We start from the raw sequence: 27,920 nt of genomic DNA, 5'->3' as shown, positions 1-27,920 counted from the left end.
GCCTCTCGTCTTGCAACAGGTTTCGTGGTCATAAGTGTTTTACTTTGCATTTTTTATACATGGTATGACCTTCGGCGAATCTGGGCGAGCTTCTTCATGGGTCTCCGTCTTTCTTAATTGGACCGGTTGTCCACAATTGTCACCGATATGAAAAAGTACAATATCTGCTGATAATGATTTACAATGTCTTTTCACAAATGTAGAGTTTTTGATTCGTAGTATATGTCGCTGGAGTTCGGGTTTGAGGACCAACTTCAAACGTGCCTAAGAGAATTAGACCAACGCAATTTCCTTGCCTTGCCTTATGCCCTTATCATATTATTATTTTCCCTGTAAAGAAGTACTACACCAAGTCACTATTAATTAATTTGAAATGAACGCTGTATCCAAGACACTGTCTCCAAAATGTATCAGGACTACTATAAGTATGCGCTGCCTGTACACGCTCAAATTCAGAATGAGCTGTAATTCCAGAACACCGTGAGTATTTCAACTTACGATGTTTTACTATCAGCATATCTCCATTTTCAAGGCTCGTGAGAAGGTTACACATAGATAGATTAGTGTGAAACAATAGGATTGTTGAAGCATTGAACAATACAAAGCAAGGCCAGCATTGTCCGGCGATTTATTACAAATACTGGAGTCTGGAAGGTATATAGAAGAAATCCGGAACACAGAGAGAAACGTGGTTCCGTAGGACAAATTGTTACTGTCAGACCAGTAATGACGGACATACGAATGGACTATAGTCCTTTGCGGCCTCGCCTGACATCGAGTTTAGATTTGATCCAGTGTAACCGCATAGACTGTCTAAAACAAGCAAACAAACACGTTATTAATGCGATTATGATTAATTCCCAACCACTGTGTAAACTCCATTTCTTCCGCACAAAAGTTGTGTTCGCATCAAGATACCCTGCCCCATAACGAGAGATCGCGCGAAATACCACATTCAAATTCCTAACAAATCTAGAGCAGATACCTAAGTGTTTGTATCCCGATATGCACTTTTTGAGTTTCCCTGCTCACTCTCCCTAGCAAGTTGTAGCTAGTGGTTCTCGGTATCGCTCCGCACGTGAGTCGAAGTGGACAGATTGGTTACAACGCTTGGATCAACAGCATAGAATGGTGCAATGTTAGACATGGTCGGCATCTGTGAAAGCGAATTTGCCGGCTCTGTGGCCGCAATTTGCCCATATTTCTGGCACACGATTCTGGAACTGGAACTTGCAAATTTTTGGTAACCACTATACTCGAGAGACTCGTGACCGATGCGTCGGAGCTTGGCTGATGCTTTCCCTCCTTTCCTTCCAGATTCTCGACGGCGCGGCGAGGAAATTTCAGACTTTGTGGCTTTCTTCAAACCGACAGTACGATACCGTGTTGTGGAATGTATGCCTTTCTGAATAGCTTCCTCTGTGAGCGTCCAATAGCTAGTTTTCGGGTTTCCGGGCGAAGCTGGCTCGTTTTGCATGACGAATCCCTTTTTTTGTGAATTAGTAGGCAAAGGAATTTCAATGGAGTTGCAAAAACATACAGCATTCATGGACAGGTTATGTCGGACGCTGTTCTGCCAGCCTTTAGAATTTGAATCGTTGCCTTTGTTTGTATTCTCTTCGAACCAGCGATAAATTCCTTGTAGTGTCAACCTGTGGCCTTCTGCAGAACGAAGCGCCTCGTAGATGAGGTAGGCGTAAGGCTTATCGTGATTATCAATCTGACTCATCCGTATTCCCTCCGTTGATATATCTTCGGTTCTTGTATGTGTCGCTGAAGGCGTCAAGGAGGTGGTTTCTCTGGTTCTGCTAGAGGACTCCAGTGCTGAACCAGGCTCCAGGAACATCGTATTCTCCATGGATCCCACGAAATCGTTAGGTGGGTCGTATATGCCCTGCATCTGAGTCGGCATATGCGTATAATTCGTTGGGAATCTTCCAGATATGCTTCCTTCTTGCTCTTTTGGTAGAAAAGGCTGCTGCTCAAGAGGCTCTATTCCTAGAAGCATATTCTCAGTTGATGGACTCCTGTATAGTGACTGATCCCACACAGGGTTCTGGGTATCCAGATATAGGCTACACCCCGGAAGAGCCATCATCCATGGATCGGTCATAGAGGAGTCATGCCAGAGAGGACTTCCTGAAGACATATCTAGCATCGAAACTGTAGAGTAGTTGGACGGGGGTTCGGTTCGGAATAGCGAGGGCATCATTGGATTGGAGTTACTGACAACTGGCGGGTTAGCCATGAGCATCTCGTCTGGTAGATAATACATCGAGCCACGCGTGGGAAATGCCATAGCTTGTGAGGTCAGTCTGTCGTCTCGCCGCTGAAAGTCATCTTGGTCTTGCTGGTGCCTTTCTCGCTGCTCCATCTTATGTCTTTGAGGATTTAGTAATATTCGCAAGGAGAGGTATAGTCGAATAACAGTATCGATCCTGCGAGAAGTGATCTAGGGACAAGGCGAGAAAGTAGAGCCAGAAAATACAAGATTATAGGCATTGCGAATCATGAAACTAGGAGATTCATATTACGGCAGGCTGAGATCGAAGGAAACCTGCATTTGTGCATATCGTGGTACATGTAGAGGACGCCATACATCTCTCAAGCCGCACACCGCCTGCCAGATTGTGGTCAGGAAAGAATAAACAAAGAATCTATATTGCAATAATTGTCTTGGAGTATTGGACAGCGAAGAGAGAAGTACAAGGAAGAGCCAAGTTTGAGCCGCAAGCTTGTTGTCAATCGGAGTCCTGGGTTAGTGTCGTAACACTACAGCACCAGCCTCCCCACACGACAAGCAAAGTACTTCCAGGATCATGCCCTAGAGAATCAGATACAGCTGGGAAAGAGCAAATGAAATGAAATCCCGAGAGCATATTCCGAAGTCGGTCAGTACGTGATGCCGCTACCCGATTGGTGGAGGCAAGAAATCGGTGTTGATTCTTCAGAAAGAGACGCAGTCCAACTTGTTTGGTTTAGTATTGTACAACAAATTGATTCCTGTAGAAGCTGGAGCCAGATAAAAGGAGCTCATGCGAGTTGTCGCAAATAACTTAGGACCTCCCGGCATTCTATGCGTCCCGCGCTGACGTAAATCAACATTCCTAGAAAGGGGGTTTATCTTCTAGTTTCGCTTACGATGGCAGGTATCTTTGGTTCCCTTCTTTGTATCGTATTGTATTGACTGTTTGTATCTAGTTTGAAAAGCTCGTCGATTCTGTGATGGGGTGGTATGACATTCTACTTGCGGTAGTAGATCTGTGGATAAAGTTAGTACAGATCACATCACACGCTTGCTGGTTGAGCTAAAACGAGGAAATAGGAAACGAACCTTCTTGAATTGGAAATGGAGTTGAAGGATACCCTATAAGACACCGCGTTAGAAGAACGTATGGAATATTGAAGAAACAACGAATATGGTCATACCTTGTCGAAGCTGCTTTTGAACCCTCGGTCCCTCTTCGCGCTATAATCCCATTCTCGATCCACTATACGAAATGCAATATCCTCGTATGGAGGTCCTGCAATGAATCGAATGAGACATGTGTCCTCTTCTCCAGCTTTCACGAAAGATTGGCCGCGCTTCCGTCCGTTTTCTCGCTCGATACGATACGTAGGCGCCCTTACTTTATCGATAAGGTCAGGGTAGAATATGTTGAACTTATAACCCTGGACTACCTTTGGTGGAGGATTATCATGGTCATAATGCGTTTGGTTGTATTTGTTCCACTCGTATCCCATCTGTACGCGGTTGAAATACCGAGGTTTTCGAGGGCGGTATTTATTGGCCCACTGCATTTGAGATGAGCTATTGACTGCTTCTTCAGCAGTGAATATTTCTTCATTCTCGCTCACGCCTCTCGCAACCTCGCGCTCGTACAAAGCTTTAGTAGCTTGTGAAAAATCTTCATTTGGCATTGCGGAAAAACGACCTAGTACACCGGCGGTAGGAGATCCAGGATTGATGACCTGTGAAGGAGTTGGCGCGGCCATTTTGTCCGTATTCTTTTGTCGTAGTGGTACGAATCCCATTTTTAGGACTTTACGGCGTTCTTGGGTCTATTTCACGTTAGCCCGGGAATGATATAAGTCCTAGGGTGCGAACGAACCACTTGTTTCAGGAATTCTGATTCCTCTATTATCTCTAGTGCTTTATCTTCAGGTCGTAGCTGTAGTAAAGGCTCCGGATCAATGTTTGCTGCATTTATTGATTCCACAACTTCGTTGACTACGGGCGCAACAGGCGTCAGTTTGACTCGCACAGACTCTGCTTCTTCTTGTTGTTGCTTGCGAAGAACCCGCACTCGTCCTTCAATAACTGCCTGGAATACCTTCTTGAGCTTGGCTCTGGCCTTCCAAACAGTTAAGCTACGCAAGAGTTCCTCCCAATAATCAGTATCGATTGGCTCGTTCGAATTCAGCTTTCGTTTAACCTGAGACTCTAAAGTTTCTAACTGCTCAAATGTTTTGGGACTGAGAATTTTGTTAATATCGGCGGCAACCGAGTTGAGCACCCGTCCTTCAGGCGCCGAAACCTTGAGACGATCTCGACATACGATCTTCATAGTCTGCAACAACGTGAACATCATGACCCAGAAATAAATGATTACACCAACTTACCTTCCAAAAGTCACGATTTTTAGAGGCAGTCTCAAGGTTCAAAAACGTGTCAATATCCTTTTCCAACTCTGCCAGCTGTGTGGGTGACAAGCCCTCGAAAACGCCTTCCGGATCAATAAGATCCAAATCGGAGTCTGGTATTTCATCCTCTAACGGATTCCTCGTAGGGTCAATCACACGCAGCGTGACAGCCAGCCAGTCGATAGGTTTCGCACGTCCTTCTTTAACGCGAATTTCCGCCTTCTTCTTCGCCTGCTTGAGCACGAAGGTATCTTCCTGGGCTACCCATTGCCGCAGTTGCTCGTCCTCCTGCAGCTGATTCAGACGTGTTTGATCCCTCCTAAACTGTTGGCCTGATCCATTACTCGAATTGTTCCACTGATGTCTTTCGTCTCGGCGGGGAATCTTCTCGGAGCGCTTCCATGGTGGCGGAGATCGAGATCTGCTCCTTTTCGAGCCAGTCCGACCAGAATCGTATGTAGACATTTCAGTACCTAAAATTCCCTTTCTCCTTCTTGAGGATAAGGCAGAGTATGAAGATAGACTGGAGGGGTTGAATGAAGAGCAGCTAACTGCCAGAAGAACAACTTGTGACAACAGGTTCTCTCGCGCGGGCGGTCAGAGAAAACGCGTCCTAGCAGTAGCTGTGATTGGCGCGCATAGGCGCCAGCGCTGGCCAGGATAACCGCGCAACTGCCCTACTGTAAGCCTGGACGTAAACTTCACGACATCTGCGTATATCTCTTCCCCTTGTAGAATATTTAATTGGGAGCATTGCATTATTATTCTCTTTCATATTACTCTTCTCTCAAATAGCACGGAGAGAAGAAATGCCGCAGCGATGGAATAAACTTCCGTCTTCTACCCGTGCACCTATACCTCCCCTTCTGTATAGATTCATTGCCACCTCACAGGCCTATGAGTTCTATCTCACAGATCTCACCTACATATGGTCTGAACGACTGAGTCACAAAGAGATCCTGCAGAAAGCAGAAGACGCTGAGACAAGCATCGACCCTAGTGAGGACGCTACCCAGTTTGACGTGTTCCTGCAGAAGATCCGGGATGCCCTTGAAGCAGTTGCATCTAGCGGTGTAGACGTGGCATCTAGCCGCGAGCCAAACTTGCTTGAAGTCACCACGACCACGCAGCTCCCACGCGGGCTGAATCCGTTGAAGTGGACCTTCGTGCTTTCTTTGGAAAGCCCCGCTGAGTTCACCCGGCATCTCCTTCTGCCTTTGCTGAAAAGTGAAGGGGAGCATCAGAAACGCGAGAGAGAACTGCTGGGTCCACTAGCTGACAAGGACAAAATTTTATCCAAGATCTTTGACAAGATCGACGCTTCCCAGTTGGCGGACATATTCCCGGGCGTTGCTGGTCCTCGCGGTGCTAACCCTAGGATATCGGATTTACTCAAACATGTCAAAGGAGCTGCAAGGTTTGATGAGGCTGAATGGCGGAAGGAAATCCCGTCCGGAGAGTTGGATGCGATGACTGCGGGAAGTATTGTCGATCAAACATCCAAGTTTCTCGGGCTAGCTGCTTCCAATGACCTCCAGTTTGCTGGGCAGCCATGGTGGCAACGTCTGAGTGAAAAAAAGACCAGTTTCAGACAACTCTCACAAAAAGAACAGCCTCCAGTTCAATCAAACCTGCCCACTGCTAAGAAGTTTGAGCAAGAAACCCTTGGCGTGGACGATAGCACTGAGGACGAAGGTGAATTTCAGGCAAGTGCTACAATTCAAGATTTCGATATCTACCGGAATTTGTAATATTAATAATAAATTCAGCGCCAGAAAACCCCTCCTCACCTGAGACGTGATAATGCGACAACAAACGAGAAACCAATCGAAGATGATCATGCTAGTACCGAATCAGATGAAGAAGTCGAGCCTGTTTCCAAGAAGGAACGCAGCCCGCCTGGCCCTCAACAGAAGAAGCAGCAGGTGAAAGGGCTCGGTCGAATAGGGGCATCTCGAGTTACTACTCAATTATCTCGAAGCGAATCACCTCCATCACCAGCTTCTACTACTTCCACAGATGCACCCAAGCTGTCTAATATCCCTCCCGCTGACGAAGAAACCGAAAGCGACTCTGTATCTCCCTGGAGAGAAACACACCGCATACCATCCAGTGCAAATGAAAAGCCTGTAATGCCGAAACGAAAAGGCGGACTAGGAAAAATAGGTGGCAAGAAACCAGAGCCCGTAACAGAGCCGCTAAGACACGAGTCTCCCCAACAAGCAAGCGCAAAAACAATGCCTACCCAACCGCCCAAAAAGCTAGGTACTATTGGAGCCAAAAAGAAACCCCCCATTACCGGCCTGCCTCTACGAGAGACAATCTCAGTGAAGGAAGGTATAACTGCGTCAGAAGACGAGGGCGACGACTTGGACTCAGCGCCGAAAACTACACCAGCAAAGCTGAAACTCCAAAAATCATCATTGCCGAGATTCACAACTTCCAAATCGCCTTCACCGATACCAAAGAAGCTTCCATCAAGTGAGCCCGAGGAAGAATTGTCCGCACAGCAAAGGGCAGATAAGAAACGTGAAGAATTGAAGAGACAGTTGGATGCAAGAAGTAAGGCACCTCAAAAGAAGAAGAGAAAGTTTTGATTAGTGTTTCTTCGAGACTTAGCAAGAGTTTTAGCCGAGAAGTAGTCAACATCTTCTAGGTTTTATTTTTTGTTTTTTGGTTTTCTTGCTTGTGCGTGATACCCAGATATTTGATACGTATTCAAATGTTGATCCAGTAGAGATCAATTGTCCACTGGTGTTGAACGTGGGCTAATCAACTGTTGATATGCAATGTTCAAGATATAATATTTACAGGCTACATCAATTGATGTAGATAAGTGCACATTTATGCTACCGAAAATTGCCAACAGGTTCTAAGAGGGATTTCTGGGGTCTAAGTGACCATAGGTAAATGTAGTGTAATTGAAGATATGGTATAAAATTATTTTGGAAATTTCAAAATATAATACAGGGGTATATCGAAAACGAACAACCGAACCAAATATGTCAACTGAATCAATCCGGGAAAGGATCCGACGTTGATTCTCGACTTTGAGTGCTAACGCTCTTGCGTTTTCCTTGTTCAACTGGCGTTATCAACCTGACTTTCTTAGGCGACATAGTTCCGCCACCACCAGTCCCAGCCGATGTAGTGAGACCAGTAGCAGCGGTACTACCGCTTGCTCCTGCACCAGCAGACGAAGGCGCCGAGGTCAGCATGCCTCGTACTTTCTCTACAGCTCTGCTCTCGCCAGTCACCCAAGAGTCTCTTTTGGCAATATTTGAGGTGAATTTGCGGCTAAGTGCGGCATTTTGAGACGAATCACGGCCTTCTTGACGTCTGGGACCGGGCCCACAATCGTGTACACACCCAGGCGTAGGACAGCCGCCTTCACTGAGTTCAATATCGCCAAGCCATTTCTTCATGCAAGCCAGATGTCCGCCATGTCCACAGCCTTGACACCATGACCATAGGCCTGAGCCGAGGGATCGAGAAGGAACATAAGCCTGATGATCAGATTCTGGAAAAGGTGCTGTCATGTCCGACCCGAAGGACATAGTCGAACCAAGTTCAAATTCGTCATTATTGAAGTCATTATCTATAGGCTCGGGTTCGATCCATTCGAGAGGTGGTTCGAGATTGAGACAAACCGGGCACGAGTTTTGCGGTGTCTGACACCGGTAGCATCGCCGATTATCCTTGACGGGGTTTTCAAATGGTTTTCTGCACGTCAGGCAGTAGAGATTGATGAATGTTTCTGTCTGGGCATATTCGTACACTGCTGGAAATAGTGAGAAGCAAAAGTTGCGAAGCTCAGCAGCTTCGACATGCATAGAATGGCGAAGGAGCTGTTCGTTATACATTTTGAAAACATGCTGGCATTCGTCATATGGCAAAATGCTTTCACAGTTTTCAAATAGCAACTGCATCTTATGAAGGAGGTGGGCTGCCATTTGCGTATCCACAGCAGCACTAGTATAAAAGTGTCGTATTGCTTCTCGGAGAATTACCTGTGCACTCCACGGCTTACTTGCGGTAATCTCCGGGGTCAACGGAATGGCCAAAAAATCGCTGTCCCCTGCTGGCTCCACACTTTTTGGAGCATCGTCACCATTATTTAGATTATTAGACTCCACTACCAAGGGAACTGGACTTGACGGTCGCTCAAGATGAATTTTGTTGTTTACATCAGGTAAAGAAGCGTCAAGGGAAGATCCTGCTTTGTGCGTTTTCTTTTCGTGGCCATTCGCTGGCTCATAAGTTGTGAATTCTTCCTCCTCGATGATTGGTTCTTCTTCCGTTTCCCATCCAGTACTATCCCTTCTGAATGTCGCAGCATTAGTTCGAGGGGAGAACGAGATCTCAATCGATTTGGTACGGTGAGAACTATCAGTAGAAGCCGAAAACATTGGAAAACTCTCATTGGAATCATGTCGAGGATATGGTCCGGGGCGGGTCGGGCGGTTTGATTCCCTGGCAAGAGACTCTAGATTGAGTACTTTTTTTGGTGGCATCTTGTAGTCACGAAGTAAAGCCTTTTTACTTTCAACTCTTTGCTCATAGTCATCCTCTGACCCCTCTTTAGCTACGAACTCATTGGGCGCATTTCGACGCCAGACGGCGCGGCCAGCTATCGCCCGAGGTGCAGATCTCTGGTCCCCATCCAAGTCATCGAATTGGGGCTCTTTAGCTTGTTCTGACGTCAAGCTCATGGAATAAGTAAGAGCGTAGTCACTGGACTCAGATTCCTGGCGCTCCATTCGGCGCATACCTGCAAGTTCAGTTGTGTTCGTATTGCTATAGTGCGAACTCATAACCGAGGGTGGTAAAGGTTGCAAATCAACTAAATCTTCCGATAAAGAAGCCACCTGAGAGGACGAGGAGAAAGGTATAGCAGACGGAGAGTCGGGTAAAGGTTGTGCGAGAGGAGTAGTCATATTTGATGTACTCTCGATATCCGGCGCCCTGCGACGGTGCCCTTCTGTGTCGATCACACCCTTGAACAAATGAGATTTCATCTTCCCTGATTTCGAGCCTTCAGTCACACGAGTCCAGTCAGCTGCATGTGAGTTGGGAGATCTTGTTTTGCGATTATTATTCGTGGTCTCCATTCGCTTCTTACGCCTATCCTCGGCACGAAGCTCCAGTTCCTGCACCACTGCGAATTTAACAATACTCCATGTCTGAGCTAGTCGGTGAAGCCCCACTTTCTCAGCCTGCTCTGCATTGCGATCTAGATCATCTAGCAGAGATCTCGTTTGATGCTCAGGGCGGAAAGTTTGCCCGCCATCTTTCATCAAAGGAGCATACTGCTCGGCTAGATAACGAAAAACTGCAGCATCGGATGCGACACCGGTGACTTGTCCAATTGCTCCCAGCTGATGCGGTAATTGCACATCATTCTCTGCCAATATCTTCTGTAGAGGAACAACCACCGGTCGTGCTTCTGGGCCGGGTGGCGTATTTCCTAAAGACTTGGAAGTTCTCGAGGCCGATACCTTCGTCGGCTTTTGATTTAAGGCGGCAAATTCATCAAGAGTACCATCTATAAAGCTTTGGCTAGTAAGTCCTTCAAGGCTTCGTTCTCTGTCGTTATGAAGAGGGAAGAAATCGGAGTTTCCAACACCAAAACTTCGCTGGCGAGGTCGCTTCTGTGTAATGGCGATAACTTCGCCAGTCGGACTCCAAGAAATCGCACACATTGGGCGTCTATTAAGTACTTGAGGGGCGAACCGTATATCCGTCTGTGTGAATGCCCCCGCCTCGCCAACAGTCCACAGGAGATCCTTTGATCGCCAAAGAAGGTCAGCAGCTGAGGTATCATAACGATCAATCTCTCGTTGGGGGATATGTGGGCGACGTAGGTCCCAAAGATGGATACGTGGGTCATCCTTTTCGTAAGAAGTGATTAATTCTGTAGATTGCCAATCACCTGCATCATCAGAGTCGGCGACCCAAATAGGTGGACGCCATCTCACATTAGCCACAGATTGCGGTGTTCGAAATTGAAATGTTGGTTTCTGTCTCCGTTCGGCTGCCGAGGAGAAATCCCAGACTTTGACATTCTTATCCGTACCACCACTGACAATATGCTTACCATCCGGATGCCAGTCAACGGAGTAGCATGGCTTTTCATGAGCAGCGATTCTCAGTAGGGGACCTTTTGTTTGACGATAATCCCAACATTGAATAGCCCCACTGTCTGTAGCAGTAGCAAACATGGTACCGTCGCCTGGAGACCATCTGATATCGCGAACTGCATCACTATTGCTGCTATAGCGAGAGATACTTGAAATGGTAGCAGACGAAGTAGCGGACCGGAGATCCCACATTCGGATTGTGCTGTCTTGGCTGCCTGAAAGAAGCCATGCCGGGCGGTGCGGATTGAAAGCCAGCCTATGAACTTGACGGCTGTGGCCATTGAGTCGAGAAAGCTCTAATCCTGCACGCTGCAAGTCATAGACGATAACACGGCCATTCCCCGCAGCCGTTGCGATGCAAGTGTCGAATTCGCCATGCGACCATTTGACATCTTTGACTTCCAGCTGATCCTTAATCTTTGACGTGAGACTAGCGGGCACTTGCTTTTTGGAGGAGTATTTTATGATAGCATCGCGAAGGTTGAACTCTTCCGAAGATCCGTCGGCAGATACACGAATGGTCTTAAAGATCTCCCGGCCAGCAATGATCGCGTGTGTCTTCTGCGGAGAAATGTCCAATGAGGCGATGGACAGGCCCGTTCGATGCGTCACCGTCTGAGATTGCCCAGGTCTGTTCTCTCGTAAGTAAAAGCGTCGGCGCTGGTCTGGAACAGGGCTTACAAGGATTTGGATCGCGACATGCGGGCGCTGTGAAGCCCATCCTCAGGCAAGCCGCCGGCACTATCAGTCGGACTGGGTGGACGTGAACCGAGGAAGGGCTGGGCGAGCCGAGCTAGAGCACTGGTGGCTCTGTTGGCATAGACTCTGTGGCCCTGAGCTTGAGACACTGGCGGCGGCGGCGGAGGGGTCGAGGAGAAGGGTGGATCTGCCATGGTGACCTCTTATTTGAGGCTGGCGGTGCAGCATGGGGATCAGAATGGAGGGGGATCCATCACTGGTCTCCTGTTGGAACCGAGACAGATGCAAGCCTAGGGGGTCACACGACGGACAGGGCTGAGACGTCGGATGGAACAGAAGATCGGAGTGTGGGAAGGCGTTGGCAACACAAAAATAGCACGAGTGTAAGCACAGCACAGCGGAGATGAGTGTGATGGTGGATCGATCAAGGCAACTGGGCGACTCTGGGGAAGCTCGGATGCCCGGCTGGGACATAGCTCTCACCGCCTAATACTGCCGTCTCCCCCCGCTCTCTCACTCCTCCCTCTGAGCTCTTTTCTGCTCGATGTCCATCTGGCATATGCAATGTCGCAGCATATTCAGCGGGCTCGGGCCGTGGAGATCAGACCTAGGGCTTGCATGCACCAACACTGACACTGACATGCCTCATCATCGCTGCGATGAGCAACACCAAGTGCCACGGTCTTTCGATGGCCACCATGAAATCACCCATTGGCCAATAGCTGGCAGTCAGCACGTCGCCAAGGATATGATCGATCTGTCGTGGCGCGGCTAACCAGAGGGAGTACCATGCAATAGAGTCTCCAGACACAAATCATGCTTTACCACGTTCATCTCTATTCGTGACACCGAGTAGTCGGTGTGCCGTGAAACAGTGTTATCGTCAAGTTATTTCGATGCTATATATTACATATTACATATCTGATAATGGAGGAGGGCAGAGTTGCACTAGTGGCGATATCGACTATTAGATGGCGATATAAGTCACTCACTACATGTACATATGTAATAGTACCAGATGCCCGATCTGCATGGAGTCTAGACTTCTCTGGTAGCGCTGTAGTAGTTAGTTTTACAATTGGAGATATATAAGACAACCATGCATATGCGAGACAACGTTGAATCTTCAGTGTCACTCCTTGGAAATATTGACATTTGAATTCGATGACCTGGTGGATCAAAATCAAATATTCATGTGACAGAACAATGCATGAGACCAGCTCAATCCACGTATCTACAACTCTACATGTATGGCAAGTCCGTAGTATGTAGTAACAACGGCAGTGGTTGCTAGGTCTAATCTACATGGACCACGCATCATCACGCGACATCCAAAAAGCCGAAATACAACAATGCAGTAATAATATTAATATAACTTTCTGCATTGAAGGGCTAGGCCCATATCGACGCAATCGGTGTGGTCTCGCTCGCTTGGAGTCCGACAGCTAGCGGTTCAGGGCTTGCCGTTGCTCTCCTCGGGTACAATAGCCATGCTGCCTCACATGGACAAGGATATAGTGCGCGTCGCACATGTGGTATTGGGGAGGAAATCTACAGCCCTGTCTATAGCTGAGGCCATCATTGTTCAACTGTTCCCGGTTGCTGAAGAATTTTACATGTGTCTTATTGTGCTTGGAGTGCTGATAGAAAATGAAATACCTCACATTCACAAGCCTCCGAAAATTGGGCCAATGGTAGCCAACACAAGGTACGAGGATGGATGAGACCAAAGCCACGGAAACCGAAACATAAAGTCTCCGAATTGATAATTTGGAAATTTGAAGGATCTAGTTACGTGCAAGATGACCTCATTTTGGTACTTTATCCTATTAACATCTGACGGCAGCCCGCACGAAATTGGGAGGATTGAATCGTTATGCATAGGAGGAGTAAGCCTAGTTGGGAGACGGCCTTCTAGTAGGATGCATGCGTAATACAAGAATAATGCAGGAGAGTGATATGGGCTCGGAAATGAAAAGTTAGTTCGGCCACTGACCGCTATATATCATCGAACAGATCAATCAATATGCAGTGAAGCTGGGAACCGGGGACTGGGGGACTGGGAGCGGTGTGCGGTCAGCTGCAGGACGGAGGTGAGTATCCTAGATGCGTCGACTTCACTTTTTAATGAAATTACTGCATGTGTATGGAGTTCTTCGTATGAAACAACCAACGATAATGGTTCCTATTGTTAATTCAAGAAATTAATTCGTTGAAAAGGGAAGGAAACCTTTTTGCTTTGTCGGAGTTGTCTCCCGCCTCCGCCCGCGGTAATTTAGGAGGAAACCAGGCCCATCAGCTGTCTGACATACTACCGTTGAATCAAACGACTTGGATAACTTGGATTCCCTGTTGTTTTCCACTTAGGCTATTTATTTAGTGTGCATTGAGAAGAAGTAGTGCTTCCGGCTCAAGCCACACCGCTAGCCCGGCGCGCAGAAAACTCAAGATGCTATTGTTGCCCAAGGTGAGGATTAGTCAGTGTCGAGACATCAGTAGACTGTAGACAGCACAAGTCGCTCTTTATTCTAGTATGCTCGACCAGGGCCTGATCGACCCGTCTCATCTGTCCACGTTTCAGACTCAAAGCGCTCACCGCAACGTCATTTCCGCTCTTTTTCTCTTTCTACCTCTCGTAATTGATCACAGGGATATCCCAGTCAACAGATGGCAGTGGCAATGGCAAGCGTAAAATTGCCTACATTATGGCGAGCAGGACGGGCTATGTCTGCCACGAGAAGCGTGTAACATGCAGACTGGGGATGGGCCGAGATTGGTAGACACCACATGTGAATGTGATACCGTAGCGATGCGTTCTAGAACGTGCACTTCTTTGTCGCAGACTACGCCGAGTGACAATGGATTTGGATGGCGATGTCGGGATGTCGGGATGTATAAGCTAGCGATTCTTGAATAAGACCGGAGAATGACGACAGTTCGACGATAGTGATAAACATGATCATCGCCTTTAGTCTATTGCCCCTCTGGGAGCCTTCCAAACAAAAACCCAGGGCCAAATTTGTGGTTTTCTGGGAGCTATGTTGGTCAGCTAGTAGTAGTAGACTAGTAGTAACTCGTAACTTGCATGGTTAGTTGACGACAGAGTAATTAGTGACCCGCTAGCTAGTAACTACGTATGACACGAGTGATGGGGCAGGCCGGACGCGTCCCAGGGGTTTGGTGGCCGCCACGATCTCGGGATAAAAAGGAGGAGCTTAGGCTCAAACTTCTAAAACATGCAGGCTGCAGGGCGGCCTAGCCCAGTTGGTCATGGCCTGTCTTGCAGGGCCTGGAAGTTGGAAATATCGTCTCCAACTCTTGACGTTCCTCTGTATGTCAGTGTATGAGCTAGTTAACTAGTCAGTAAGTTCGCTGTGTGGTCGTAGCAGTAGACAGCTCATAAGTGTGCGGCTTATAGTTCACATGGTCTAAATAAGACCAGTCAATCCTAGCAGTGCCGGCGAAATTCTAAGGCGAAGGAATATTAGACAAGATGATCAATCCATCCCTCAGTACATATACCCGAAGACCGCGCACAAGAGCAAGGGTAGATCGTGGAATTTATTTCCATTTCTTGAAATCGCTCCATTTCTCGGCCTCCACAAGCTGGGGTTTTATGGTGGCGAAGAGTACCGCCGTTCCCTTCCCCTCTTGCTGTGTCTTACCCGCCGGGCACGTCACTCATCACTCATCACTCATCACTCACTGTTGGGTTTTAGAAGGCCGTGCTCTTGTTTGGCATTCGATCGCGGCGATCTGGTGACTTCTTGGGGTTCTCAGACCAGAGCATCCAGATCCGCTGGTGCTCACGGGATCCGTCAGATTCTGGATTCGCTGTGGGAGATCTGAGCAGCACGCACCCAATCAGGTCGCATAGGCGGCGGCGTACTCAGACAAGCTTTGCCGAAGTACCATTCGGATTGTTGAAGCCATCGTCCCGGCGCGCGCATGCACTGGAAGCCTGGGAGGTGTGGGCGGAGCAAGGGCTAGAAAGATAGTCTTCTTGTTCTCATTGGAAAATCTAGGCTCGACCAGTGCGGTCCAGTTGGTCAGTTGGTCAGTTGGTCAGTCTGCCGTCCCGCGAAGCCACTCACATTGTTTCTTCAAAGCACTGGGGCTGGGCTCAGCCTGTCGGAAGTGGAGCCAGAAGGGGCCTGGGTTCATCATTCTTGAGAACTGCGATGGATGATTGTAATGTAGTTTCTGACTGACCTTTGATTGTTCTTGCATTAGGAAGATTTCATTCAGGGCTGTTGCCATTACATTTACCGTGCAGACAGACAGGCCTCCAGTTGGCAGGTTCGTGTCGCCGGCAGCCAGTATTTATAGCAGTCAACACGTGAAGGGTGGAACACGCAGGTGAGTTGCAAGTTGCAAGTTGATGGTTGATGGTTTGCGTCTTTCTGTATTGCATACAGTATGTTAGCACCTGAGCATGTACGATCGCACCTGCCCTGCCCGCACCCGGCCTGACTAAAGCGGGCCCGCCCAATCCACGCCCCCGGCCAGCTCCTTCCTCGCGTCACTTTTCTTTTGCTGCTGCTGCTGCATCCTTCCACCTGTTATTTTTATTATTGCTGCTATTGCATACACCTGCTATACTAGAACACTGCAGGAACCTCGCCCTCTCACACTCTGCCCTTCCCCTGCTCTCTTTGCGGCGCCCATCACCAGCGCAAAGAGCCCCTCCATTATTAATTTAATTTTTAATACTCTTTCTTGTCTCTTCATTACTTTCTTCCTTGTCCCCGCCGCTTGCCCTTTCGTTTTCGTTTCGTTTCGTTACGTTCTCGTTCCGCTTCTTTGCTTTTGCTGGTCATAGTCATCTAATCAATCGGCATATTTGCTTTTTCGTGTGTTGCTATAGGCCCGCCTAGTACTATATCACGATCTCTATACCTGCTCCCTAGGAATCCAGAATTCCCCTCCATTGCCACGATTAGGGAATACTCTGTGCCAGTATTGGCCCTCTGCAATCAATTGACTGCCGACATATACATTATACGCCCTATATAGTATCTCGAGTCCTCCGTCCAAGGCACCCTCGCTCGGTGTATCCACCTGTCTTTACCGATCGTGACCCGTCCCCGCCGCCAGAAGCGATCAGCTGCGGGCGAGTGACATGGAATCTCAGTGAGCATCTCTGGACTTGCGCGGGAAATAGAATATTGGAGGAATGGCGATACCGAGCTCGCCAGGACCGTCGTTGCAACATGGGACTTGGAGCGAAGAAGCCCTGCCGAAAGGCCGCTATGTGTTGCAATTCATCCAGACTGCGGCGCCAATTGTGCTCCTCTTGGTCTTCATCGGTGCTTTCGTGGCCAGCTCCATCATCTCCGCGAGGCGCTTGACTCCCAATGACAACAAGGCCGCCTACGGTCCCGGTGGCCGACCCCTGCCGAAACGGACCAGAAGCACCATGACCGTATTGAGAGACCGACAAGAGATTTCTCCCCAATTCAGCCTCGTCTTTCAATGGCTCGCAGTAGCCGTGCTATTGACCTACCTTGTAGATACAGCTATTAATGTATCCCATGCTATAATTTATCGTTCAGAGCATTGGTGGTGCGGCCAATCTACTGTGGTAAGCACTTGGTGTCGCCCAGCTTTAAGGATTACGATTGTATTAACTCGGTCGCGTAGATTTACCTCGTCGGCTGCTTTTTCGTTCATGCTCTCATTCTGATTTCCCTCGTGGACACCAAGCCATCGCCAACTTGCGCCCAGTTCGTCCCATGGGTGGTGGCCATCTGCATTGACCTCGTCATCTGCGGAATATGGCTAGACATATACACAAATCCACATCATGAGCCCACCGTGGGCGATCCCCAGGGTGGCCCTTTTCGACAATCCATGACCGGGTGGGAAATTGCTGATGTGGTTTCGATTGCGATCCGCACATTCATTCTCGCAGCCATCCTTTTCCTCTACATTGTCTCCACAAATCGAAAATTCAACCGCCGGAAGGCGGATCCACGCCTAGCAGGCAATTGTTCAGAAACAACCGGTCTACTACATCCATCGTCCGCCGAAGCAGATGTAGCCAATGGGTCTGGATATGGTGCTCTGCATACAAATGGTCACGCATCGCCATCCCAAAAACCTGTTGATCCTTGGGTTCGGCCGACTACTATACCTTCAACAAGCTGGTGGGAATATCTTAGCGGCTATTCCCTGTTTTTCCCCTATCTTTGGCCTTCGAAGTCTCGCCGACTTCAGGTGGTAGTCGTCATTTGTTTCGTTCTCATCCTTCTACAGCGCGTTGTCAACGTTTTAGTCCCCATCCAAGTTGGCCGGATAACCGATATTCTATCAGACGCCGAAGGTGAAGATCTGCGAATCCCATGGTTTCAAATCTGTCTTTACATATTCTACCGTTGGCTGCAAGGCAACCAGGGCCTTATCGGGTCCCTGCGATCCAGTTTGTGGATCCCAGTTGGCCAGTATTCCTACATGGAGCTATCAACTGCGGCCTTTGAGCATGTTCACAGCCTCAGCTTGGATTTTCACCTGGGGAAAAAGACTGGAGAAGTGTTGTCAGCGTTGAGCAAGGGAAACTCTATTAATACCTTTCTTGAACAAGTGACATTCCAGGTGGTGCCTATGCTGATTGACCTGTGTGTCGCAATTGGGTATTTTTTGTTGGCTTTTGATGCATACTACGCTCTAATAGTGGCTATTGTTACATTCTGTTATCTCTATGTTACCATTCGAATGGCGCAATGGCGAGCCGAAATAAGGCGCCAGATGGTCAATGCTTCTCGACAGGAGGATGCTGTCAAGTAAGTTGATGGATATGTTTGATGTGAATCCGCGATTACTAACCCTCATAGGAATGACTCGATGGTCTCTTACGAAACTGTGAAGTATTTTAATGCCGAATCATACGAGTTCAACCGCTATCGCACTGCTGTCGGCGACTTTCAAAGAGCGGAGTACCATGTCCTTTTCTCCCTTACCTTGATGAACACTTGTCAGAATACTGTGTTCATGCTGGGTCTACTTATTACATGTTTCATTGCAGCCTATCAGGTTTCCACCGGCGAACGCTCCGTGGGCGAATTTGTCATCCTTTTGACTTATATGGCGCAACTTCAAGGACCGTTGAACTTTTTTGGCACCTTTTATAGATCTATTCAGTCAGCCTTGATCAATTCCGAGCGCATGTTGGAATTGTTCCGAGAGCAACCCACTGTCACCGACCTCCCCCATGCTTCGCCCATTCACCGCTGTGCAGGAGACATTGTCTTTGATAATGTGGAGTTCTCATATGATGCCCGAAAGCCAGCCCTCAACGGGCTTACATTTCATTGCCGACCTGGTACAACAACCGCTCTCGTGGGCGAATCTGGGGGTGGAAAATCGACAGTGTTTCGACTACTTTTCCGCTTTTACAATGCCACTCGAGGCAACATTCGTATTGATGGTCTCGATGTTCAAGATGTGACTATCGACTCGTTGCGTCGACACGTCGGTGTGGTACCGCAAGACACTGTCTTATTCAACGAAACTTTGATGTACAATTTGAAATACGCATCTCCTCATGCAACTGATGAGGATGTATACGAGGCCTGCCGTGCCGCTAGTATTCATGACAAAATCATGACATTCCCGGACGGCTATCAAACGAAGGTCGGAGAGCGCGGCTTGCGGTTGAGTGGAGGAGAAAAGCAACGTGTAGCCATCGCTCGTACAATCTTGAAAGATCCTCGGATCATTCTGCTGGATGAAGCAACGGCTGCTCTTGACACAGCAACTGAGGAGCACATCCAAGGCGCATTTTCAACGCTTTCCCGAGGACGCACCATGCTTGTTATTGCTCATCGATTGAGTACCATCACCACTGCGGACCAAATTCTAGTCTTAAATGATGGCCAAGTCGCTGAACGTGGTACTCACGAGGAATTACTAGCGATGAAAGGCCGTTATGCGAGTATGTGGCGCAAGCAAATCAAAGCCCAGAAGGCTGCAGCTGAGGCCCAAGTACTCCAAGACCGAGCCCAACGTCTTCGGAGCGCATCTACCAGTGCAACCGCTGCCGACGATAGTTCTAGTCAGTCGGAAGAAGAACGGAATGCCAAATCTGGCTCGGCCGGAAACCGGGAATCTTCCTCTCGAGTTTCGAGCCGAGCTGGTGATTCCCACGATAAAGCTAGTCACGGACGGCCTTCATAACGCAGTATATCTTTAATTATTATAACTTGGCTCTACTTTTTTTTGTCTCTTTTGAGATGACTACTAATGGCCTCGTTGGCCATTATCACTTCTTTTCAGCTGATCCCACGAACTTCTGAATCACATTACTTACTTGATACCTTACGGTTGTATAAGGTCGCGCCTGAAACGGCGCATTCTTTGTCTTTTTGGATTTTATCTTTAACCCTAGTGCCCCTGTTTTGTCATTGTTCACGCGTGTTGTGCTTGAAACTTGACTCCTTTCGATACCAGATATAATGTTCCTTCGGTGGTGGTTGTGGTGGTCATGCCAAATGGAAAAGTTCATTTTTGGGTTGTAGATAGATCTTCATCCTGGCCACTTAGTAATTCAGCAATGAATACAATGTCAATCTACATATTTTACTTTTCACGCCATTAATACTTTCCTGGTACTAGAAGCTATTGATGGCATATTTTCGGTCTTAATTATTATTGTACTGTTTTAACAGTCCCATGACCATTCCTGTTTCGCTCATTGGCTGCTAGCAAGTCCCACCCCGTTGCTGTCTCCTCTAACAGGCGCTCAACATTTTAAAGCCACATACCGACGATACCGTCACTAATTTGAGTCTCATCCTGTGACCTTGTTTATTATATTTTCTTGTCAATCAGCACCAATGCATTCGCCGTCACCCCAATTACTACGCGCTCTGCGAACTTCGCTCCGCCACGGCTCTTTCTGCCAGCCATGTCGTTCTACTCCACCATCACTGCCATCACTGCCATCGCTGTCATACCCGGGCCTTCTATGGCACAATAACAGCAGCAGCAGCACCACTTCTCAATCTCGAAACCCTCGCATTGCTCCACGATCTCAGCCCTCGAAGCCACAAAGCCACGATCGCGGCCCGCCATCCGAGGAACGTACGCAGACCGACTTCGCCGAGCTCAATGTTCTCCGAAACGTCCCAACCCCAGCAACTGCTGTAGACGCATGTCTAGACGACGGGTTCCATCTAGATAATGGCGTCAAGATAACTAATGGCGACGGAGTTTTGCTGGTGGGGGGCGAGGCATTCGCTTGGCGGCCATGGCAATCTATCCAGGATGGTGCGCGGGAGCAAATGGTCAATGAGAAGGGGCAGTTTGAAGTGCCAGAGGAAGTCTGGGGTCTTTTGAGCGTGGTGTGGCCACGACCTGGTATGTAGTCGAATCTGCCTTGTGACAGTCGATTGATCCTCGACGCTGACTTTTCCATCCAGACATTCTCATCCTGGGATTGGGTTCTTCTATCTTCCCGCTTTCGCCGCAGACAAAGAAGCATATCAACTCATTGGGCCTCCGAGTTGACGTGCAGGATACTCGCAATGCATCGGCACAGTTCAATTTACTAGCTACCGAACGCGGCGTCACCGAAGTCGCAGCTGCTATGATCCCAATTGGGTGGAAAGGGAGATAGGGGCTTTACTGGCAGTATCTATCATGGTGGTTGTACGATAGTATATTATATGTTGGAGTGAGACATCTATTTGGTTTCTAGGGCAGCGTGAGTGGTGTTGGAGAAGTCGTCCTCCATATGTATTATTATCCGTGAAGATATTTGGCTATTGCCATTTTGTGTGTATATGGGAAAAAAGATATGCAAGGCGAGGGAACTAGTAATGGGAAATCATAAATGACAATGACAAATTGGGTTACCGTCGGGGAACACTGTTGGTCACGGGCCCGCCGATCGCCGTATCTGGTAACACGCTAAGACTCTATGCGGGAACCTCCATGATCCATCATCACGCGAACATTATCGTAGATGGCAACCCCGTCTGTGACTTTTTTTCTCCTTGGTTATCGAGATTGCTTACTTTGCACGTAATTTTGGATTATCTTCGACTCATCTGTCCATCTATACAATATGCCGCGAGAGGAGCCTCTCCTCGCTCCGCGACATTCCTCGGAGCACTCGTCAATAAGGAGCGAGGACGAAGAGGATGCTTTACTAACCGGACAGCGAATCAATCGGCCGGAGCAGCAACGGGGATGGGCGTTTTGGCGGCAGGTTGGGCTCTTCACCTGGTCTCTTGTGGCAACCGTGGCCGTCATTATTCTCGCAGTTCTGTATCAGCATAGCGCAACCACACAACCACACGGGTCTGACGGGCTCACCTGGGGCCCAGGCGGCAAGCCTACCGGTAAACGAAATGTCATATTCATGGTTTCCGACGGGATGGGCCCGACTAGTCTATCGTTGACCAGGAGCTTCCGCCAGCTCGAGCAAGGGTTGCCTATCGACGACACCTTGGTCATAGACCAGCACCAGATCGGGACGTCGCGGACTCGTTCGTCGTCTAGTTTAATCACTGATTCGGCAGCGGGAGCAACGGCGTTTTCTTGTGGGCACAAGAGCTATAATGGTGCCATCTCAGTGCTACCCAACCACACGGCTTGTGGAACTGTTCTGGAGGCAGCACATCTGGCGGGGTATAAGACCGGATTGGTGGTGACCACTCGAATCACTGATGCCACACCCGCATGCTTTGCATCTCACGCCAACCGACGAGAATATGAGGATTTGATTGCTGAACAGGAAGTTGGCGAACATCCGTTGGGGCGGGTCGTTGATTTACTTCTTGGAGGTGGACGATGCCACTTTCTGCCACAGGATGCTGATGGCGGCTGTCGGGCGGATGATCGGGACTTGACGAAGGTTGCCGAGGACAAAGGATTTCATTATATTAATGATCGTGATGGATTTGATGGGCTTGCGCTCGGCCAAAATGCTGAGCTGCCATTACTAGGCCTTTTTGCAGAGAAGGACATCCCTTTCGAAATTGACCGTCGTCAGGTCAATGATGTTTACCCCTCTCTAGAGGAGATGGCGCGCACTGCATTGGCTGCTCTTAGCAAGGCTACCGAGGCGGGTGACAAGGGGTTTTTCATCATGATTGAAGGCTCGCGGATTGACCATGCCGGCCATGGAAACGATCCAGCAGCACAGGTGCACGAGGTACTTGCATACGATAGAGCGTTTGCTGCAGTGTTAGATTTTATAGACAAAGAGGACACTCCTACTGTGCTTGTCAGCACCTCTGATCATGAGACTGGCGGTCTTGCAGTCGCTCGACAATTGCACAAATCATACCCAGAGTACAAGTGGCTTCCCGACGTGCTAGCAAAGGCTTCTCACTCGTCTGAGTATCTTGAAAACAAGCTGAATGAATACTTAGGAGAAGCGGGTGCAAAGAACAGCCTGAAGAATCAACGGGCCTATGTACGTGAGGAGCTTCTAAAGAAGGGGCTTGGAATCGATGATGCCACTGACGAAGAAGTGGATTCCTTGCTCACGCCCGACGCTGATCAACCACCAAAATACTTTTTCGCTGACATGATAAGTCGACGGGCGCAAGTGGGCTGGTCGACTCACGGCCATTCTGGTGAGTAGAAACGAATTTAACTGTTAAGTGATCTTTACTAACTGCATCAGGCGCTGATGTCAATATCTACGCATCGTCCTCAAAAGACGTATGGCCACTTCTTGGAAATCACGAGAACATTGAGGTCGGCAAGTTTCTGGCTTCCTACCTAGATCTCGACGTGGACGCAGTGACCGAGAAGCTCAGCCAACAAGATTCGTTGTCCTGGCTGGGCGATCAGCTTGGGGCCAATATCCGTGTCGATCAACTAGACAGCTATCACGGAGATTTCCGTAAGCGCGGGGAGGATTGCGGGTGTGATAATCACTAGATTGAAGAGGCCTAATTTGTCGACACTTTGACCTGACTTTTTATTGACATTTTGGACGGCTGTCCTTTGTACTTTCTCGTTCGGCATCGAAATGGGCGTTCTAGGTGACCAAGAGGGATATCCATATTGCATTGAAGCTGCTCATAGTCACAGATATCAATAACACCGATTATTTTTTTTCCTAACCAACGCTCACTCCTTTATTTCTCCGTAATGACCTCCAATGCGCTCCCAAAAAGCATACAATTCCGATTCCTCCTAACACGCACCACCCGTCTTGTATATTGATCATTAAGCTCTCTCTCCGCTTCCCACTTTCGACCGTGACCTGAGCGAATACGGACAATTTTCGGGTACGCGCCGCTCGCTGGTTGCATGGCCTGTTTTCCTTTTCTTACTCTGGTTCGCCTCGCTCGCGCTAACTGCAGACAACAAACTGCTATTACTCCCAATCCTGGTGGTCGTGCCCAGTCTAGCTCGCTTTCGCATTCTTCTCGACGCATTGCTTGGACTAGCCGCCGCGTCCATAAGGCTTTTCAAGAACTTATTATGTGGAATCTCAGGATGACCAACACTGACAGGCTCGTCATGGTAACCACGTTGAGGAATAGCAGGGCCAACAAAGGGATCGTCGAGAATGCCCATGCCACTGACAATACACGTACCACCGTCCTCATCCAGCCGCATCATGTCAATATCACGCTCCTCCAGGCTGTACGTGCGATTAGTGTCATAACCACTCCTCCCCATAGCACCACGCAGTGGCGTACTAATCTCACCCCCGATACTCTTATCTTGTTCCATCGCCCCCGGCGCTTTCGACGAGATATCCAATGCAGTAACCCTGCGGAGGAAAGGGAGGTCGAAATCCTCAGCCTTGCTTACATCACTATCATCCATTCCATTTTCATTACCGTCTTCGTCGAGGACCATGTCATCTGTCAAGCCGAAAGACGGACAAGCCTGAAACATCTCGCACAAGTCCTCAGCGGCACTGGTGCAACCACCACACAGCCCACTCACAACCATCCACCCTTCCCTGTCCTCGCGGCTCTGTAGCTCTCGCAAGCGATGACAGAGCGGCTGTAGGCTTGCCGTCGGCCCTATATCTCCTGGCAAAACAATATAGAACCACTGCAAATTTCCAGCCACACCGAGGCGCGGGTCGGGGGCATGTGGCAGGCAGGTTTCGTCGTTCGGGGAGAAGGGGATGCAGGAGGGGTTAGAGAGGTTTGTTGGTGAGCAGATTCGAAGGAGTTGTTTCTTGAATGCCACGCAGAGTGTGCTAATATCGTAGTCAATGTGGCCGCAGAGACAGTATAGGTAGGCACTGAAGAAGCACATGGCTTTTGCTCTCTGCTTTTGCCTGGCTGTTTGTTTACATTGTGAGTCTGAGGGGGCGTGAGTGGGTGAGGGTTTGTTTGGGTTGTGAAGAAGGACAGTGTGCATTAGATGTTCACGCAGTAGATGTTCACGCCATGGTCTAGGAAGAGGTAATGCTCATAGAAATGTTCTTTAAAGATATGATAATACTTCAAATCATAGTATTTTAAGTATGACACCTAATTAGATAAAATTTTAGCCTATACACATTTATTAATATCAATTAATAAATGTATATATCAACAAGAGTTGTGCTAGTGAAGGGCTAGCTAAAGGTATCAGCATAACAGTACTTCACGTACACTAGTTGACCTATGTATGCAAAGCCTAGCCTACATAAGTACCATTTGGAAGGTCAGGTATGGTAAATATCAATTACTGATTAAGGATTATATCAACTACAATCTCTTCGTCTTGAATGTTGGATTAGGCTGGCTTGGTGCCTCAATAGATACTTCTAATTCCCCAATAAGAATCACACTGACATATCACCAAAATAGATAACCAATCAATTATGACATTATTAATGTAGTGAAGTAGTTCCATTGCTGAAGGCCAGCAAATTATATATATACAGGAACACTAGAAGACGACAATCGAGGTATTACATCAGTTTCAGAACAAACAGAACAGAGGCTAATGTAAAACCCAGAGATTCGAGGGATTGAATATAGATCGATAAATTACATGCATAGAGGTTTTCCGCGCCGAACAAAAACTACATGGCAATCAAAGCGACAACAGCCACCAGAACAGCAAACATTGAGCCCTGGAGCATGTGCTCGTTGGCCGAGGCTGCGCCGGTCTTGGCCGAGTCGCCGCCCTGGCTGAAGCCAGTAGAGGTAGCGGACGACCCGGACGAGGTTCCAGAGCCGCTGCCGCCACTACCACTGCCACTGCCACTGCTGGTGCCACTGCCTGAGGAGCCTCCGGGTTGGCCGCCGCTTCCACCGTTGCCCTCACCAGGGACTGTGTTAGGAGAAGATGTAGAAGTAGATGAGGAGCTGCCGGTGCTGGAGCTGGAGCTGGTACCGCTGGCGGTGGACGAAGAGGCACCCGCAGTCATGTTAACGCCAGTGCCCTCCAAGGAGCTAAGAACAGTGTTTTTGTTGACAATTTCGACGGTGTTGTTAGTTCCAGCCGCGTCAGTGTAGATGTAAGCTTGATTGCCCTTGATGTTGGCACCGGAAGGAGGATCGTAGCAAGTGATGTTGACCGAGCTGAAAGTGGCGTAGTAGTAGCCGGGGTCCTTGATATCAGGGGTATCCCAGCTAATTTCACCACCAGCCCATTGAATGGTACCGGGGGCGTTGGTCGCCAGACCACCGGGCCACAGAGACAGCTGCAGACGGGCTGGGGTTTGAGGGTACATGAATTGACGAGTGGTAGCGTTGTAGGTGTCGGCCTTGTTCAGGACACGCGTGGATTGGCCATCGATGTACCAGGTGATGGAATCGGGGGTCCAGTCGATCTCGTAAGTATGGTAGTTATCGAAGGTCGAGTCAGAGACTGTAGAGTTCTTGCCGTTGTGCCCTTGAATAATGTCAGCAATGGACCAAAATGAAACAGGGTTATTAACTCACAGTCCAGAATACCCTGGAAATAGTAGTTGGTCTGGGCAGTGGTCAACTCGGTACCGACGAACTCGTAATCGATCTCATCCTTCACGTCGGACAACAGAATAAAGGCCGTAATAACGCCTGCAGAGCGGGAGGTCTTGAGTCTGGCAGACACCTTTCCGTACCAGATATAGTGGTTGTAGGCAACCAGGGTACCGACAGAGCCCTTGGCCATGGTCAGGAGCAGCTCGCCATTGTTAACGAGAGGCTTGCCGCTATACACCCAGTCGGTAGCGGTGGCATTGCCCAGATACTTGTCGTTGGACGCAGTATCGTCCAGATTATCCCAGCTGGCGAACGTCTGGCTCTTGCAGACCGGCTCGGGGGTGCAAGAGTCCAAGCTGTTGGAGTTGATGGGGTCGCAACCGCCGAGGCAGTAGGCACCGGTACCGCATTCACCGTACTCTGTGCAATGGTTAGGAGTGCAACTTGAGCACGCTGATAAAATACTCACGAGAACAGCAAGGCGTGTCGGCCGGGCATTTTGTGCCGCTGCCACATTGGGGCGCAGAGTCGGCAGCGACAAATGAAGCAGACAGAGCTGCGATGGCAATGGAGACGAGGCGAACCATTGCTCGGGAATCGAATATACAACCCGACAAGGATAGGGTTAGTGAACGAGAGAAAGAAGAGAACAAGCGAACGAGAGAAACGAGAGTGGATAACAACAATAACGAGCGTCAGTATAGCACAGAATTACAGGCCGGTATGAGAAGAACAACAAATTAACGACTCCCGGGGTCAGGACGAGGCAGCTAACGTCGCAAGACACAGCAGGAGGAGTGATGGATTATATGCATAATGCTATTTCCATGCTGAACACTGCACGCTAGCCCTGAATTGACGATCTCTGTGCGGCGGGGGAGCATTGGGAGCTCCTATTGGCCTCTGGCAGCGGTTCTCGACGGCGATTGGCGGCATGGAGGCTCTAGCACTGCCAGCCGGAGCCGCCGCCAGCAAATCACGCGGAGCACAAAAACCGGGGGGCTGAAGGGATGGGGCTACCGGCCAATTGTGGCCGCGCATTGCCGGGGTTGGCCCCACTGGCAGCCCTCCTTGAGGCCCGAGGTGAAACTAGCCCGCTGCTAGTGCCGATAAGGACCCAGCAAATTGACAGCGACACGCTCTCAACATGCCTGGGTGTTGATCGAAAAATGGCCTGAAGGGGTATCATGATATAATAATGATGCGCGTTTGGCACTCGGCTACTGCTTTGCTCGCACCACGTTGCATTATACTGCGAGGTTGGCAATCAATAATCGGCAGCCTGCAAGGGCGCGCGTTGGCGCCGGTACAGTCTCACACGCCACCGCGCGCCTTTTTCCTGTTTCTTAGTTTCTGCAGTCGCCACCAGATCCTGCCAAGAGCGAGAGGTGGTATTGATTCCCGCCAGCAGATTCACTCTCGGAGGATTGTTATTATAATAATATTATCGCCATTGATATTTTATATAATATTAAATAGTATTGTGGCGTTCTTTGTTGTTTGATGCCGAATCAGGTCGGTGACGGTCACGTGGTTATATTGATGTGATTGGCCA

At 48.8% G+C, this 27,920-nt stretch overlaps 9 protein-coding genes across 9 annotated transcripts; 4 read left to right on the top strand and 5 right to left on the bottom strand.

Moving 5' to 3' along the window:
• Positions 1-1,051: 1,051 nt before the first annotated feature.
• BGW36DRAFT_425175 (uncharacterized protein) lies at positions 1,052-2,374 on the bottom strand (the record flags this gene model as incomplete). Its single annotated transcript, XM_046220078.1, has 2 exons — positions 1,052-1,486; positions 1,541-2,374. The coding sequence occupies 2 exons, from the start codon at positions 2,372-2,374 to the stop codon at positions 1,052-1,054; spliced, it is 1,269 nt and encodes a 422-aa protein (XP_046074051.1).
• Positions 2,375-3,243: 869 nt separating this feature from the next.
• BGW36DRAFT_357010 (putative cactin) lies at positions 3,244-5,109 on the bottom strand (the record flags this gene model as incomplete). Its single annotated transcript, XM_046213837.1, has 5 exons — positions 3,244-3,261; positions 3,335-3,367; positions 3,430-4,062; positions 4,113-4,571; positions 4,624-5,109. The coding sequence occupies 5 exons, from the start codon at positions 5,107-5,109 to the stop codon at positions 3,244-3,246; spliced, it is 1,629 nt and encodes a 542-aa protein (XP_046074050.1).
• A 241-nt stretch (positions 5,110-5,350) lies between these two features.
• Positions 5,351-7,548, top strand: BGW36DRAFT_415440 (XRCC4-like factor-domain-containing protein). The gene is made up of 2 exons (XM_046219320.1): positions 5,351-6,350; positions 6,414-7,548. The coding sequence occupies exons 1-2, from the start codon at positions 5,454-5,456 to the stop codon at positions 7,239-7,241; spliced, it is 1,725 nt and encodes a 574-aa protein (XP_046074049.1). The 5' UTR covers positions 5,351-5,453; the 3' UTR covers positions 7,242-7,548.
• A 110-nt stretch (positions 7,549-7,658) lies between these two features.
• Positions 7,659-11,677, bottom strand: BGW36DRAFT_425172 (uncharacterized protein; the record flags this gene model as incomplete). The annotated part of the gene is made up of 2 exons (XM_046220077.1): positions 7,659-11,415; positions 11,466-11,677. The coding sequence occupies 2 exons, from the start codon at positions 11,675-11,677 to the stop codon at positions 7,659-7,661; spliced, it is 3,969 nt and encodes a 1,322-aa protein (XP_046074048.1).
• A 4,982-nt stretch (positions 11,678-16,659) lies between these two features.
• BGW36DRAFT_357005 (heavy metal tolerance protein precursor) lies at positions 16,660-19,658 on the top strand (the record flags this gene model as incomplete). Its single annotated transcript, XM_046213836.1, has 3 exons — positions 16,660-17,067; positions 17,127-18,265; positions 18,317-19,658. The coding sequence occupies 3 exons, from the start codon at positions 16,660-16,662 to the stop codon at positions 19,656-19,658; spliced, it is 2,889 nt and encodes a 962-aa protein (XP_046074047.1).
• A 659-nt stretch (positions 19,659-20,317) lies between these two features.
• On the top strand, positions 20,318-21,099 carry BGW36DRAFT_425170 (uncharacterized protein; the record flags this gene model as incomplete). Its single annotated transcript, XM_046220076.1, has 2 exons — positions 20,318-20,840; positions 20,903-21,099. 2 exons carry the CDS (start codon positions 20,318-20,320, stop codon positions 21,097-21,099), a joined length of 720 nt encoding a protein of 239 aa, XP_046074046.1.
• A 450-nt stretch (positions 21,100-21,549) lies between these two features.
• Positions 21,550-23,378, top strand: BGW36DRAFT_395457 (alkaline phosphatase Pho8; the record flags this gene model as incomplete). Its single annotated transcript, XM_046218044.1, has 2 exons — positions 21,550-23,068; positions 23,119-23,378. The coding sequence occupies 2 exons, from the start codon at positions 21,550-21,552 to the stop codon at positions 23,376-23,378; spliced, it is 1,779 nt and encodes a 592-aa protein (XP_046074045.1).
• Positions 23,379-23,524: 146 nt separating this feature from the next.
• On the bottom strand, positions 23,525-24,958 carry BGW36DRAFT_127096 (uncharacterized protein). The gene has a single exon (XM_046209327.1). It carries the CDS (start codon positions 24,825-24,827, stop codon positions 23,670-23,672), a length of 1,158 nt encoding a protein of 385 aa, XP_046074044.1. The 5' UTR covers positions 24,828-24,958; the 3' UTR covers positions 23,525-23,669.
• Positions 24,959-25,479: 521 nt separating this feature from the next.
• Positions 25,480-27,141, bottom strand: BGW36DRAFT_337805 (concanavalin A-like lectin/glucanase domain-containing protein; the record flags this gene model as incomplete). The annotated part of the gene is made up of 3 exons (XM_046212996.1): positions 26,835-27,141; positions 26,345-26,785; positions 25,480-26,294 (listed from the first exon to the last, which is right to left on the bottom strand). Exons 1-3 carry the CDS (start codon positions 26,950-26,952, stop codon positions 25,480-25,482), a joined length of 1,374 nt encoding a protein of 457 aa, XP_046074043.1. The 5' UTR covers positions 26,953-27,141.
• Between the last annotated feature and the right edge of the window lie 779 nt (positions 27,142-27,920).

The sequence above is a fragment of the Talaromyces proteolyticus genome, assembly GCF_021365285.1.
Source record: "Talaromyces proteolyticus strain PMI_201 chromosome Unknown BGW36scaffold_4, whole genome shotgun sequence".
NCBI classification, from domain to species: domain Eukaryota; kingdom Fungi; phylum Ascomycota; class Eurotiomycetes; order Eurotiales; family Trichocomaceae; genus Talaromyces; species Talaromyces proteolyticus.
This window is presented reverse-complemented; position numbering and strand designations above follow the sequence as displayed.

Excerpts from the sequence above, each read along its gene's own strand:
- BGW36DRAFT_415440 (XM_046219320.1), top strand. The coding sequence starts at position 5,454 with ATGCCGCAGCGATGGAATAAACTTCCGTCTTCTACCCGTGCACCTATA. Across the intron at positions 6,351-6,413 it reads AGGACGAAGGTGAATTTCAG|CGCCAGAAAACCCCTCCTCA; the intron begins GCAAGTGCTACA and ends TAATAAATTCAG.
- BGW36DRAFT_127096 (XM_046209327.1), bottom strand. The coding sequence starts at position 24,827 with ATGCACACTGTCCTTCTTCACAACCCAAACAAACCCTCACCCACTCAC.